This window comes from Bos grunniens, chromosome 28, assembly GCF_055505025.1.
Source record: "Bos grunniens cultivar Pamir isolate PY7600 chromosome 28, Bosgru_T2T1.0, whole genome shotgun sequence".
Lineage (NCBI taxonomy): Eukaryota > Metazoa > Chordata > Mammalia > Artiodactyla > Bovidae > Bos > Bos grunniens.
The window spans coordinates 13,543,093-13,557,337 of NC_141192.1; the positions used below are offsets into that span (position 1 = coordinate 13,543,093).

The window sequence follows — 14,245 nt, forward strand, 5'->3', positions numbered from 1 at the left end:
GCCAAACTCATTCTAATATGTATTGAGATTTCGGTCTGAAACCCAAAAAAGCCAAAACTGCAAAAATCAGAAAACACGTAGGCTACTCTCTGGTTTACTGTGCCCACATCTACGTTCTACCATGTGAAGTCTGTGTCACACTGGGAAGTTCAAGTGTCCACTCTAAATAGGTAGCATATGCATCAATCAAGACTATTTCAGTTGCAAGTAAAGTCTTCAGTATGGCTTAGACAGAAGGGGGAAATATACATATATATAGTGTATGTGTGCGCAGATGCTCAGTCATGTCCGACTCTTTGCAACCGTACCCTGCCAGTGAACTGTACCCTGCCAATTCTCCTCTACCTTTGGGATTCTCCCAGCAAGAATACTGGAGTAGGTTGCCATTTCCTCCTCCAGAGGGTCATCCTGACCAGGGATCAAACCTACAGCTCTTGCATTGGCAGGGGAATTCTTTACCATTTGTGCCACCTGGGAAGCTGTGTATATGTGTATATATGTTAATATTTAATACATAATACAAAGTACATAAATATACACATATAAAATATCATTGTTTAACTCAGCATTTTAAAAAACTAAGATCGCAGCATCTGGTCCCATTGCTTCATGGCAAATAGAAGAGGAAAAAGTGGAAGCAGTGACAGTTTATTTTCTTGGGATCCAAAATCACTGGACGATGACTGTAGCCATGAGATTAAAAAACACTTGCTCCTTAGAAGGAAAGCTATGACAAACCTATACAGCATATTAAAAACAGAGACATCACTTTTCTGACAAAGGTTTGTATAATCAAAGCTATAGTTTTTTCAGTCGTCATGTATAGATGTTGGAGCATATAGAAGGCTGAGTGCCAAACAATTGATACTTTCAAACTGTAGTGGGTGAAGAAGACTCTTGAAAGTCTCTTGGACAACAAGAGATCAAACCAGTCAACCCTAAAGGAAATCATCCCTGAATATTCTTTGGCAGGATTTATGCTGAAGCTGAAGCTCCAATACTTAGGCCACCTGATGTGAAGAGTTGACTCATTGGAAAAGACCGTGATGCTGGGAAAGATTGAAGGCAAAAGGAGAAGGGGGCAGCAGAGAATGAAATGGTTAGATAGCATGACTGACTCAATGGACATGAATTTTGAGCAAACTCCAGAAGACAGTGGAGGACAGGGAAGCCTGGTGTGCTACAGTCCACGGGGTCACAAAGAGTCAGACATGACTTAGTGACTGAACAACAAAAACAATCTCATTATTATGTATATAATATATATGAAATCTCTTTATATATATTATGCATTTTATATTATAATATCATTTATAAATGTATAAAATCTCATGTAGTAAAGAAATCCTGAGATCAGTTGGTTTTGGTTCTAGGGCTGGTTAATTCAGGCAGTAGGGAAAATTATTCCTGTCCTTCAAACTTTCTATCATTGGCTTCAGCCAGCTCATTAAGCTGGCTTGTCTTTGGCTAGTTCCCACCCAAGTTACAAGATGGCCGCTACAGTTCCACTCACTACAGGCACAGAAGCAATGCCCAGTGGATAAAAGAGAATCTCTTCTCATATGATTCTTTTTAAAGGCAAAGAAAGACTCCCTAGAGGCCCCAGGCAGATTTCCTCCCACTTTCTCTTGGCTAGAACCCAGGTTTAAGTCACTCACTGGCAAGAGAATAAGTAATCAATTGGTTTAAGGTAACAGTCAGGATGGGTTAGGATATGCTGTGGTAACAACAACAGCACAAAAATCAACAAAACAAATCTCAGTGGCTTAAAGCAGCAGAGATTGATTTTTCACTCAGAATGCTTTGTGTGTCTGGGTTATTTTCCAAGGCTGCGGCCCAGCCTGCATCGCCATGGTAACCCATGCTCTCACTGTTGCCACAGCCTGGGAGAGGGATGGCAAGTCAAATACTTATACCGGAAGTGATGCTATGCATTGTTCTGTTTGCTTTTCATGGGCCAGAGCATTTCCTATGTCACATGGTCATGTCTAACTTCTCAGAAGCATGGAGGTGCAATCTGTGTGGAGGGAGCAGAAATCTGTGAACAAAATCAATAACTGGTGTAAAGACTGGTTTTTAGGGATCTGTCAATGTGGGTTAGAATTATTTATAATACGATAACCCTGTATGAGAGACAGCAAAAGAGACACAGATGTATAGAACAGTCTTTTGGACTCTGTGGGAGAGGGAGAGGGTGGGATGAATTGGGAGAATGGCATTGAAACATGTATAATATCATATGTGAAACGAATTGCCAGTCCAGGTTCAATGCATGATACAGGATGCTTGGGGCTGGTGCACTGGGATGACCCAGAGGGATGGTACGGGGAGGGAGAGGGGAGAGGGATTCAGGATGGGGAACATGTGTATACCTGTGGTGGATTCATGTTGATGTATGGCAAAACCAATACAATATTGTAAAATAATTAGCCTCCAATTAAAATAAATAAATTTATATTTTAAAAAAAGAATTATTTATAATAGTCTCACACTTTGTTCTTTTGAAAACAAGTCATTAGAGTTTATCCTGGAAGTGTTAATTTTTGACCTATAAATAATGCTTTTTTTTTTTTTTTTTTTACTGTGTGTATACACTGTACTCTCATTATTTCCAAGTTTTGCACGTTTTTTATTTTTTTCCTTCCTCTCTTTCCTTCCCACTAGGGTTCACACCTCCAGGAATGGACCGATCCTCACCAGATAACAGCCCGGTACATGGGATGTTACGCCAGCCCTCCATCACGACTGGGGTCAACATCCCCATCATCACTGAACTAGGTAGGAGTGAACGTCAGCTTTGGGTGGATTTTTTTGGTCCTCTCTTCCAACCATGCAGGATATGAGGAGTTTGGCCTGTCTCTTAGCTCTCTTACTGTGGTAGGCTCTAATGGTGTATTTTTTGGGGGGAGAAGGGGAAAATTGGAGAAGAGTATGAGTAGAAATATGGCAGATGACCCAGAGGAAAACTGATCTATCTTTCCTCTGAGATGAATAGACAGTTTCCTGCATGCTGGTCACTGTTTGCAAAGGGTCATGAGATGATGGGTTGGAGACTGGGGCATACATTCGGGAATGGGGAGGAAGGGAGGATAGGTATAGTCCACAAGTATTTTCCCAGTGATTCTCATTGGAAGCATCTGTGGAAGTTCCCTCCCCTGAGGTACAAAGCCTCAGGTCTAAGCCAATCCCATTTTGAGAACTGCATAGAAACACTGGCCTGATGTGTGATAATTTTACATTTAATCTATTCTAGTTAAACTCTTCAGCTGAAAGGCATTTTCAGTGACTGTCACCCTGGTCCAGAAAAATGACAGGGTTTTGAGGGCCACGATCGTTGACCGGTGGGATCCAGCTTTTAACCTGGCCATGGCATTTCCTGCTATTATTTGTGAATTTGCAAAACTGCTACAAGGTCTCTTCCCTGGAAGATAAACACTAAACTACCTATGGTCCCGGGTCCCTTTACTTCAGAATGCTTTCTCTGTTATTCCCTCACTCTTTTCTTTTTCTGTACTTTCCTCCACTCCCTTTCCCCAACCCTAAATGCTGTATCCAATTAGCTAAACCTGGCAAGTTGCCTTTGGTATCAGTCAATCAGGAAAAAAACAGTGGGACGCACATTCTAATGATAACCGAACTGGGTAAGAAGCACTGTTTTCTTTCACATCAGTATCTCCTTTCGTTTGTGGTTGGTGTTTCCGACTATCACCAGCTTGTTTTTTATTTCACCGGCTGTAGCAGAACGGCTACCCCATGGCACTGCTTTGAATGTGTTTTATTTGTGGCTCTGGTTGGAATCGACTGTCTTGTTCTGGCCTTTCTTAATGATTTTTTCCCCACACAGCATCAGTAAACCTTTGATCACACCCATCTGAGCTGGCAGTTATTTCCAAAGCATCTTTGCTCTAATTCATTTCCTTTAGCCTGGGCCTTCCCGCCCCCCCCCCCCCCCCCGCCGCTATGTGTCCCCCTGCTCCTCCTCCCACCTCCTCCCTTCTATTCCTCTTCCAACATACTGTCAGTTTGACTGACGTGTCTTCACAACTCTCAGAGGAAGTCAAAGGAGAAATATAAAAATTTTAAGATAAGAAACCTAATACGGTACCTTCCCTGCAGCTGTTTATTTTCCTTTATTCTGACTTTATTTGCCTTTTCTCCCCCACTACTTGGCCCTTTCTCAGAAGCTCTGGTTTCTGAAGCCATAAAAGCAGCGAGTTCCTAGGGGACCCTTTCTTGCTAAAGCCAGGTCTTCAGAAAGGATGCAGAGGATGAGGTTAGCAATCACCAAGGCCCAGCCCTGCACTCTGACCCCCACCCCACTGGCCCAGAGTCCTCTCTGGGAGATTCAGAGAGGACTCATCCAGAAGATGAAGGGCTCTGGTCATGACGGCATTTGTCAAACTTTTCCACAATTCCCTATGACTTGGTTAATAACTCAATGAAAAGCACCCATCAGCAGCAGGTCTCAGAACTAGGGATTGATCTTCTAGACAAAGACAGCAAGTGCTGTTCAGTGGAGGGTGAATTGAGAGGTAGGGAGCACCTGCCTTCAAATGGCTCACAAATGAAACTCACATGCCATTTTCTTGGCCCCAAAATATATTTCAAAATAAGAGAGCAGGCTTTTAACACAGTAATCTTGCTTGCCAGGTGTCTGGAAACAAAGGAATAAATTGTCCACCATTCAGCACTGTATTATTGTCGATGGAGCTATTTTTCAGGACAAATTGACTCAGGTCAAGGAGCAGCACACTATTTTATGTTTCTAACAGTAGGACAGGTGTCTTTTTCATGTTTAGAGAAGTTGGTTAAAAGCCTACGGGTGGATTGCTCTTCTCAGAACCTTAGGTAAGAGACCCAAGGAGCTTGTGTGGCCCAGACCTCTAGGTGGAAAATTCATCCAGACATCTCTGTCTCAGAAAAATTCAGCAGTGTTTCAAAATCATCATTGCCAGGAATTTGTTTGGAATTGATGCACTGCCAAATAACTGGGATATCTTGATTTGCGACGAGTAGAAAAGAAAAGGCTTGATACCCCCAATCTGTCCAACAATTCAAGTATTCAGTCAGCATAATTGAGTATCCTAAAGGCTTCGTCCCTTGCCAGATTTCTTTTATGAACTCAGAGAACCTTCCATGTGTTCACTTCACCTTCACCCTCTGCCTTAAGACCAGTTTTCCTACTGGGCGTACCACTTTTGGCAGTTAGACCATCATCCTCTGACTACCTCACCTTCCTTATCCACACAAATATTTACTATCTACCTACTTATTCTGAGATGCCTTTGCATTGCACCAGGACAGGTTCCAAAACACAAAAGATGCCAATGTCAAACAAACTCGCTAAACCGGGTAGTCTGTCCCAGTCTTTGTGTACTTGAAGAGTCCCAATTGATGTTAGCAGGTCAAAGGATTCTAGAAGGTCCACATAAAGGAAATTTGTTTGAAGCTCTTTAATCCATTTCTCAGTTGCATTTGATTACCAACGCTTGGGGGTGATTGTTTTCATCTCTTAGCACCCACATAATTATTGTTCTGTGAATTAGGTTTCAGGTAATACTGGCTAAGTAACCCAGAAGGATGCCTGGGCTTGTGCCCTGGAGTTTTTTCCCAAAGATTTGAATCCCTAACTGGCTGACAGTCTCGTCGTCTGTCAGATCTAGAACCAGACCCTCCCCATCATCTTGAGAAGAGGTAACCAACAGGTCCTTTAGGGAGGGTCCATGCACATGCCCTCCTCAGCTCCGAGTAATTAAAACCGCATCCCTCTGCATCTTGTCCCAAGTTCACATTTTCCCATTCACAAAGCAGTTTAGTCTTCTAAACTAGACCCACAACATACTTATGGCTTCCACGTGACTCTGGTAGGATCCTTGAGCAAGGCCTTCCTTGAGTCTTCTGAGAGGGGCAGAGGGAGGCTGGGAATTTTCATAATTTCATGAGATCACGAGAAAAGCTACTATTTATCAAGATGCTGAACTGGGCTCACCAAGGAGAATCCCATAGGAACCTCCTAACGGCCTATCAGGAAAGTTGCTAATAGCCCCCCTGTTTTACAGTGAAAGAAACTAAGGTGCAGAATGATAAAATGCTTTGCTCAAGAGAATTAGTGACAAAGCCTGAATCAGAGTTCACTTGTTGAATCCTGGATTTTGCATTTTCTCTAGCCTGTAACTTAAGTGCTGCTAAGACAATGGGGAGCCAGATGTGATAAACTTCGAAAGAACAGAGAGCAAAAATTTTTCCCCATTAGGATCTTTCTCCAGGGAAACAGGATGGTGTCATTTAAAAATAATTCCATGCCCAGCCTTTTATCCTATTATCATTTATTCTGCTTCATACGATAAATAAAAGTTTTTTTAAAAAAAGAAAAGTTCTCTCAAAAATTCCTTTTGGAAAAAATAAAATAAAACAATAACTCTAGAAAAGAGAATCAGCTTTAGAAAGGATTCAGAAAAAGGAAACCTCATCTATTCTTTTCCTAAAAGCATGATAATTATTCCAGAAATCACAAGTGCTCATCTCCTCCCCCACCTCACACCCTCCCCCTCCCCATTACTTGCTCTGCAAAACTGATAATTTCTGAAGCCAAGATGGGAATGGAAATTAATTTGTCATTTAATTTTTAATAAGTTAAAGACATCTCGGTGACACAACCAATCAGTCTGCACGTGCATGCCAGAGGAGGCCTTGAGGAATCCTCAGATGGAAATGAAATACAGCATCAAATGCTGTGTCTGCTTGAGCTGAAGCACATAAAAGATTGAGCTGTTTAGAAGGGGAAAGGGAGAACGTGGGCGTCCCTCTGCATCTTGGGATGCAGAGCAAGTCTTTGTCAGCCACAGCCCGAGACAGCCAGGGGTACATCCCACCTGGAGTCGCCTTTATACTGAATGGGATCTGCTGGATGTGGGCCTGGCTTCAGGGCTGGACACTACCCAGATCCATGCCTGAGGCATGGTGGTGCCTGAGGGTGGATCCCTTGCTAGTTGTCTTTGCTATGCTCCTAATCTAAATGGCTTTCTTTTCCTTGTGGCTAACCTTCCCATCCCAGCATGGCTACTCATGGCTCCTCATCCTTGAAAGATGTCCATCTCTCAAAGGACTTGGCTACCAAAAAACACTTCAGAGTGTTTTTCATCATGATCCTAAAGCTATACCAAAGAACTGACCAACACCAGTGTACCCTAGCTCCACCAGCTTGCCATGGAGCATATCCACTTGATGTCTCTGCTCTCCAGGTCTGGGAACCTTGAACAAGCACCTCAGAGCAGTCCATTGAGTCCCACCGACCCCTACCCCGAGCTCCATCGACAGCTTCTCCCATGCTTTTCTTTCCTTTCCAGTGACCTCAGTGTTTCTAAACCTCTGACTTTACTGCCCCCATGTAGTTTTTCGAGCTAACTCCTACTTCATACTTTTCCTAGTGAACGATACTAATGTTCAGTTTTTGGACCAAGACGATGACGATGACCCCGACACAGAACTGTACCTCACGCAGCCGTTTGCATGTGGGACAGCGTTCGCCGTCAGTGTCCTGGATTCACTCATGAGCGCAGTAAGTGGGGGACACAGGGATGTGGGGATGGCGTGCCTCCAGTGCATAAGGGGCATGGGCTGGAGCTTGGGCTACACTGGAGAGCAGAGCCATGCAAACGCGCCATCTGGTAGGAGGTGCTGTTGTTGATCTAACTAGTACACAGATAAACACCTGATTATAAATTCTTGAAAGTACAAGGGAGCTTGTGAGTAAATATAGGTGAGCACTTGACCCAGTCTCGAAACTAGAGAAAGAATTCTCCAAAGAAACAGTATCTATTTTATGTCAAGATCGGAACAATGGAGAAGGGAGCTTTTGTGGGGAGGAGTACCCCCCAAAGAAGGACAGCAAAGGGAAAGACCTGCTAGGGAGAAGGGTACCTGCCAGGCTCAAAGGAGATAGGGAAGGCCTGGGTATCAGGACCTGAGGGAGCGAAAGTGGAGGAAAGGCAGAGCTGGACCCATAGGACCTCAAAACCCATCTTCATGTTTTTGGTCTTTTTCTTGACAGCAGTGAAGAGGCGCTGAAGGGTTTTAAGGTGGCAAGTGATGTGATCAGGTTTATGTTTTGTGGGATTGCCCAGGCAGGTGTGTGGAGGGTGGCTTAGGAGGCAAGATGGCCACAGGAAGTCTAAGTAAGGGGCTGTCCTGCCCTGTGGAGTAGGATAGAGCCCGCAGAGCTGGAGGGAGGTGGATGCGTCTGAGTGGTGTTTGCCAGCAAAAGCTGTAGGACTTGGGAACAGACTGAATATGAGCAAAAGGCAGAAGAGCACAGAGTGTCAGAATGCCAAGGGGGACTCCTAGGTCACTGTCAGTCATGGAGATGGGGTCCTGGCAGAGGAGTGGTGTGAGGCCAGGCCTGGCCGGGACTCTGGCACAGTGTAGGAGTGGACCGGTGGCAGAGAGAGGATGGTGGGCTGGCCCAGGGATCCAGAGCATCTCCAGTTGCTTTTGTAACTTGATATGCATCAAACGATCAAGGCATTTGTGTTTTCACTTGTGAGACCAGAATCAAATGACAAAAAGGTCCCATCCTGAGACTTCCCTCGTGGTCCAGTGGCTTCGACTCTGGCCTCCCAATGCTGGGGGGGCCTAGGTTCGATTCCTGGTCAGGGGACTAGCTCCCTCATGTCACAGCTCAGAGTTCTCATGCAGCAACTAAAGATCCCGCATATCACAATTAAGACCCAGCATATCTAAATTAAAAAAAAAAAAAATTAGGTACCATCTTAAAGAAGCAGTCTTGAACTACAAAAAGCAAAGCAGACTAGAATGGGGATTATAAAGTGTTCCCACTGAGTGGCTTTGTTTATTATATAGAAAAATCTTCTTTTTGGAATTTTCAACTTTACCATTTGTAAAAATATAGACATAGGCTAGATAATAACTGACCTTTGGAGAATCCACCCACATACACAAAAAAGAGTTTTATTGAACTCATTAAAACCGTAAACATAGCCCAGAGAGTTTTTATATACGTACATTTCTTTAAGTGCTTAAGAAGGCTATTCTCCTGCATGTGTTAAACAACTGATGTGCTAATTATGCATTATTCTCATCTATTCATTAAAGCTAATCCCAGAAGGACCTCTATTTGAGGAAAGAAAAGTCATAAAGCTTTTTAAGACTAATTTAAGTTATTCTATATTCCTGAATGTGGTCCAACTACGAGCATATCTTAGTGAAAAATCAGAATTATGCATTTAAAAATAAACATGAAACAACATTCATCTGAATTAAGGTCGACTGGGCTTCATGCCATCTCACCACTTGCCAAGCCAAGGAGGAGAGCGAGCAAGAGATCCCTAGAGAGGGCCATCTTGGTTTCCCAGGGCTCATGACCTTTCTGATGGTGTGAGGATACTGAGCCTCATCTTTCTACCTGCCAGTGATGTTGGGCCCCATTTGGGCCAACTCCCCAGGCTGGCCAGAGGGCCTGACGGAAGCAGCAGGATATGCTCATTAGGGTGCCGGATTCTCTGTAGTAGGCCACGCAGTCTCCAAATCCAGTTACCAAACAGATTTTGGTAACTCCTCAGAAGTTTCATTTTACTTCTGATCCTAATCAGACAGATTTCAGAAGACTGTTTTCACAAGAAGACAATGAAACTGTTTATAATAGATTTTATTCAGAACTATAAAATACTTGATCCAAATTTTTTAAAAAATCCAAATTTACAAAATTGTTCCTATAGATCAGACATGCAGGATATTCCAGGTGAGACTGGCTACATAATTTGAAAGTCTACTTTTCCATAAGTTACTGCTGCTGCTGCTGCTAAGTCACTTCAGTCATGTTCGACTCTGTGCGACCCCATAGACGGCAGGCCCCAGGCTCCCGCGTCCCTGGGATTCTCCAGGCAAGAACACTGGAGTGGGTTGCCATTTCCTTCTCCACCATAAGTTACTAAGAATTTCAAAATGATGACAGCAGAGCGCTGAACCAAATGAGGGGCTCTTCTGAGCATGCACTTTGGGTGACAATGCAGGCCACACACTCAGCAAACCAGCCCTGGTTGCAAGGAATGAAAGGACTCAAGAACTTCACCTCCACACAGTCAAGGGGACACATGGTGGCCATGGGGTAGGAGTGGGGGTGCGCCTAGATTTGAGCTGCATTACTCTCTCTACGGCAGCACTAGTGAGTCAGTTCTTGGAAACTCAGCTGAGAAATCAAAGTGTGAAATTAAAAAAAAAAAATCTGTCTCTAAACTCCTTTGAAATGCAAACTGAAATGTTTGGCAGAGCATGGCTAAGGTGTGTATGAATACAACAGCCTGCTAGCAAAGTAGCACTTCTGAATTCCAGCCTGGGAAGAAGGGGTGTCGGGAATCTAGTAACGCCATTGTAATGATCAGCAGCAGCATTATTTATTGAACGTCCAGAACTGTACAAAGCCCTTCATTATTATTATTTTGGACAATATTATTTTAGGCAGTAATGTGAGTCAACCTGGTTTAAGTGTTGAGGCAACACCTATTTAACTGATCTACTGTTGTGACTTCTCAAATCATAAAACAGAATGCCTGTCCACTTATTCCAGGCTTTGTTTTCATTGTCTGGGATAAGCAAGTTCCAAAGTGAGGTCTCAAATTCGATCTGGTTCAACAGACCCAATTGGATCTAGACCTTCTGATAACAGATTACTTTTGATTTCTTAGCCTTCTACCACAATTGTAATTTATGAAAAAACAGGAGATTATCTAGTACCAAGGCAGTAACTGGAATATAAATTGAGAAAGTGAGAATCCAAACAGCAGGAGTCAGAGGTAAGCTTCCATCTCAGGCACTTGCTCATGAGCAGCATCACAATATCCGCACACACATCTCTTTAGATGTCTATGATCTCCTTTTTCTAGCACTGCTCCCCAAATTGCCATTTAATAATGTGTCTAAACATTCCCTGAATATTGTCCTTCATAACTCAACTCCTGCTGCTTACTGCTTCATTTGTGAAAAAGAACAATGTTCTGATTCATCACATGCATTCCCAGAACAGATAGCGATGTTACCAACACATCCTCTTGGCTTTGTCCTGTGAACCCACAGCAGAAACACATGATGAGAAGCAAGAAGTATGCTTATGGATATACGCCTCTGAGAAGAAGATCACAAGAAATGTGTTTCTCAGAATCATCCAGTTTGTTGCTCATACTTATGTGAAAGATAAAGCCTCTCCGTGAAACTGGCACATGGGTATTTAGATTTCTTTTTCACACCGCCCCCACTTTCCCCTAGTCTCACCTCAATTTGAGTTACCTACCCTAGAAACAAAAAAATTAGTCAGGGCCTCAGGAGCCAGACTGCTTGCATGTGGATCCCAGCACTGCCACTTACTGTTTGCATAGCCTTAACCTCTTTGTGCCTTATTTTTCTCATCTTTAAAATGGGACTGCTAATAGTACCTACCTCATAGGAGGGCTTCCCTTGTGGCTCAGCTGGTAAAAAAAAAATCTGCCTGCAATGTGGGAGACCTGGGTTCGATCCCTGGGTTGAGAAGATCCCCTGGAGAAGAGAAAGACTACCCACTCCAGTATTCTGGCCTGAAGAATTCCATGGAGTATGGTCCATGGGGTCGCATTCAGACACAACTGAGCAACTTTCACTCACTCACTCACCTCATAGGACTGTTGAGATGATTGAATGAGCTAAGGTTGTAAAGTGATTTGTTCATTGTTGTTCAGTCGCTCAGTCGTGTCTAACTCTTTGTGACCCCATGGACTGCAGTATGCCAGGCTTCCCTGTCCTTCACCATCTCCTGGAGCTTGCTCAAACTCATGTCCATTGAGTTGGTGATGCCATTCAACTACCTCATCCTCTGTTGCCCCCTTTTTCTTTTGCCTTCCATCTTTCCCAACATCAGAGTCTTTTCAAATGAGTCGGCTCTTCACATCAGGTAGCCAAAGTACTGGAGCTTCAGTTTCACCATCAGTCCTTCCAATGAGTATTCAGGATTAATTTCCTTTAGGATTGACTGGTTTGATCTCCTTGGTATCCAAGGGACTCTCAAGAGTCTTCTTCAACACCACAGTTCAAAAGCATCAGTTCTTCAGTGCTCAAACTTCTTTATGGTCCAACTCTCAGATCCATACATGCCTACTGGAAAAACCATATCTTTGACTAGACAGACTTTTGTTGGCAAAGTAATGTCTCTGCTTTTTAATAAGCTGTCTAAGTTGGTCATAGCTTTCCTTCCAAGGAGCAAGTGTCTTTTAATTTCATGGCTGTAATCACCATCTGCAGTGATTTTGGAGCCCCTCAAAATAAAGTCAGCTACTGATTCCATTGTTCCCCCATCTATTGGCCATGAAGTGATGGGACCAGATGCCATGATCTTAGTTTTTTGAATGTTGAGTTTTAAGCTAACTTTTTCACTCTCCTCTTTCACCTTCATCAAGAGCCTCTTCAGTTCCTCTTCACTTTCTTCCATAAGGGTGGTGTCATCTGCATATCTGAAGTTATTGAAATTTCTCCTGGCAATCTTGATTCCAGCTTGTGCTTCATCCAGCCCAGTATTTTGCATGATGTACTCTGTATATAAGTTAAACAAGCAGGGTGACAATATATAGCCCTGATGTACTCCTTTCCCAATTTGGAACCGGTCCATTGTTCCATGTCTGGTTCTAACTGTTGCTTCTTGACCTGCACACAGGCTTCTCAGGAGACAAGTAAGGTGGTCTGGTATTCCCTTCTCTTGAAGAATTTTCCACAGTTTGTTGCGATCCACACAGTCAAAGATTTTAGTGCAGTGCTTGGCACATGGCAAGCTCCATACGCATTTAGTGTTATTAATCAATACATTTTGGGGCACTTACTAGAGCCTAGGCACTATTGTTCATGCTGAGGATCCAGTATTTGCTGGAAGAAGAAAGATGCGGTCCCATGCCCTCTTGGGGTTTGAACTGTCATTTTAGGGGGTGGTCACTGCCTCAGGCCAGTAGCTGTGTCAGTGGGCACCTGGACTCTAGCAGATAGGGATAACTAGTTTGAAGAACACAAAATAGTTTGAATGGGTGTGGAGAACTACACTGAAAAACCAGAGGAGTACAGCTGAGGGTGAGGATCTTTAGCTTTGTGAGACAGAGAGCTGACCTCCCTACTTGCCAGAAATAACTGAACTTATGTGGCTAAGATGGGAGAGTAGGACCTTCTGGAAGAGGGAACCACACGATTTACTTTGCTAACTGTACTTGCCTGAAGGGCTGAACCCTTGAGGTGCGTTATGGAAAAGCCTGAGTTCTCAGGCAGCCCAGTGCCCTGTGATGTCAGTTACATAAACAGATTCCTCCTCTGTGACTCTCCTCCTCGAACTCCATTCCAGAGTCACCATGTAGACTGTTCGCAAGGAGACAGGCAGCCCGTAATCCACCCTGTGGCAGGTGAGCCAGCACCACTGTGGGCACGATGGATGGACTCAGAACACACTGCCACTGTCATAATCAGGCCAGGCAGGGCTGGGGTAGGGGAAAAAAAAAAAAACAAACAAAACATCAAATAGTTCTCATCCCTCGTGAGAGAAAAATACTAAAAATAAAAATCTACACCATGAAAACTAGCAAATATAAAAAATGACAGCTATGACATGGAAAATGACAATTTTAGAGCAATTATAAACGAAAGGCAAAGTGCCATTAAAGTTAAGGCAATGTTATTAAAAGATGTGTTAATTTTCAGTAAAATTTTCTATAAAAGACCAATTAGTTTAAAAGGCTTGACAGCATTAACTGTGAAACATAAGCTCTGGTAATTATACTTTGAAAAAATAAAAAAGAGAAGGATGCTGCAGCGTGTTGGAGACACGAGCGCAGAGGGACCTCCATGGAACGGGCTAGATGGCGCTGTGGGCTCAGATTTCCCTGTTGTAACTCACTGGTCCTTTCCCTAGCACTTCTGGGTTTACTCCCCAAAGTTCAGAAGCTAAGGGGCCACTCATGTGATCTGGGCCAGCTGATACTGGAGCTGAGAATGCAGAGAGAAAGCAGTGTTCTAAACTGGTTGCATTGTCAGCTGGTTGTTCTTTTTATAAGCTACCCTTTATTGAGTATTTGATGGGCTTCCCTGGTGGCGCAGTGGTAAAGAATCCGCCTGCCGATGCAGAAGACACAAAGGAGACTTGGGTTTGATCCCTGGGTCAAGAAGATGCCCTGGAGGAGGACATGGCACCCACTCCAGTATTCTTGCCTGGAAAATCCCATGGACAGAGCAG

General features: G+C 43.6%; 1 protein-coding gene across 19 annotated transcripts in view; it reads left to right on the forward strand.

Annotated features, from left to right (window-relative positions):
* Positions 1-14,245, forward strand: part of KCNMA1 (potassium calcium-activated channel subfamily M alpha 1) — a 779,939-nt gene that overhangs the window by 734,069 nt on the left and 31,625 nt on the right. For 16 of the 19 annotated variants that reach the window (XR_015156775.1, XR_015156776.1, XM_086381840.1 and 13 more), the window contains 2 exons: positions 2,665-2,778; positions 7,428-7,558. Coding sequence is in view for 17 of the 19 variants with exons in the window: in XM_086381840.1 (XP_086237966.1) it covers positions 2,665-2,778; positions 7,428-7,558 (245 nt within the window). In the remaining 2 variants the exon portion in view is untranslated. Of the gene's footprint in view, positions 1-2,664; positions 2,779-3,560; positions 3,642-7,427; positions 7,559-14,245 lie in introns of all 19 variants that reach the window. The other 3 variants (XM_086381835.1, XM_086381841.1, XM_086381838.1) reach the window with 1 other exon arrangement.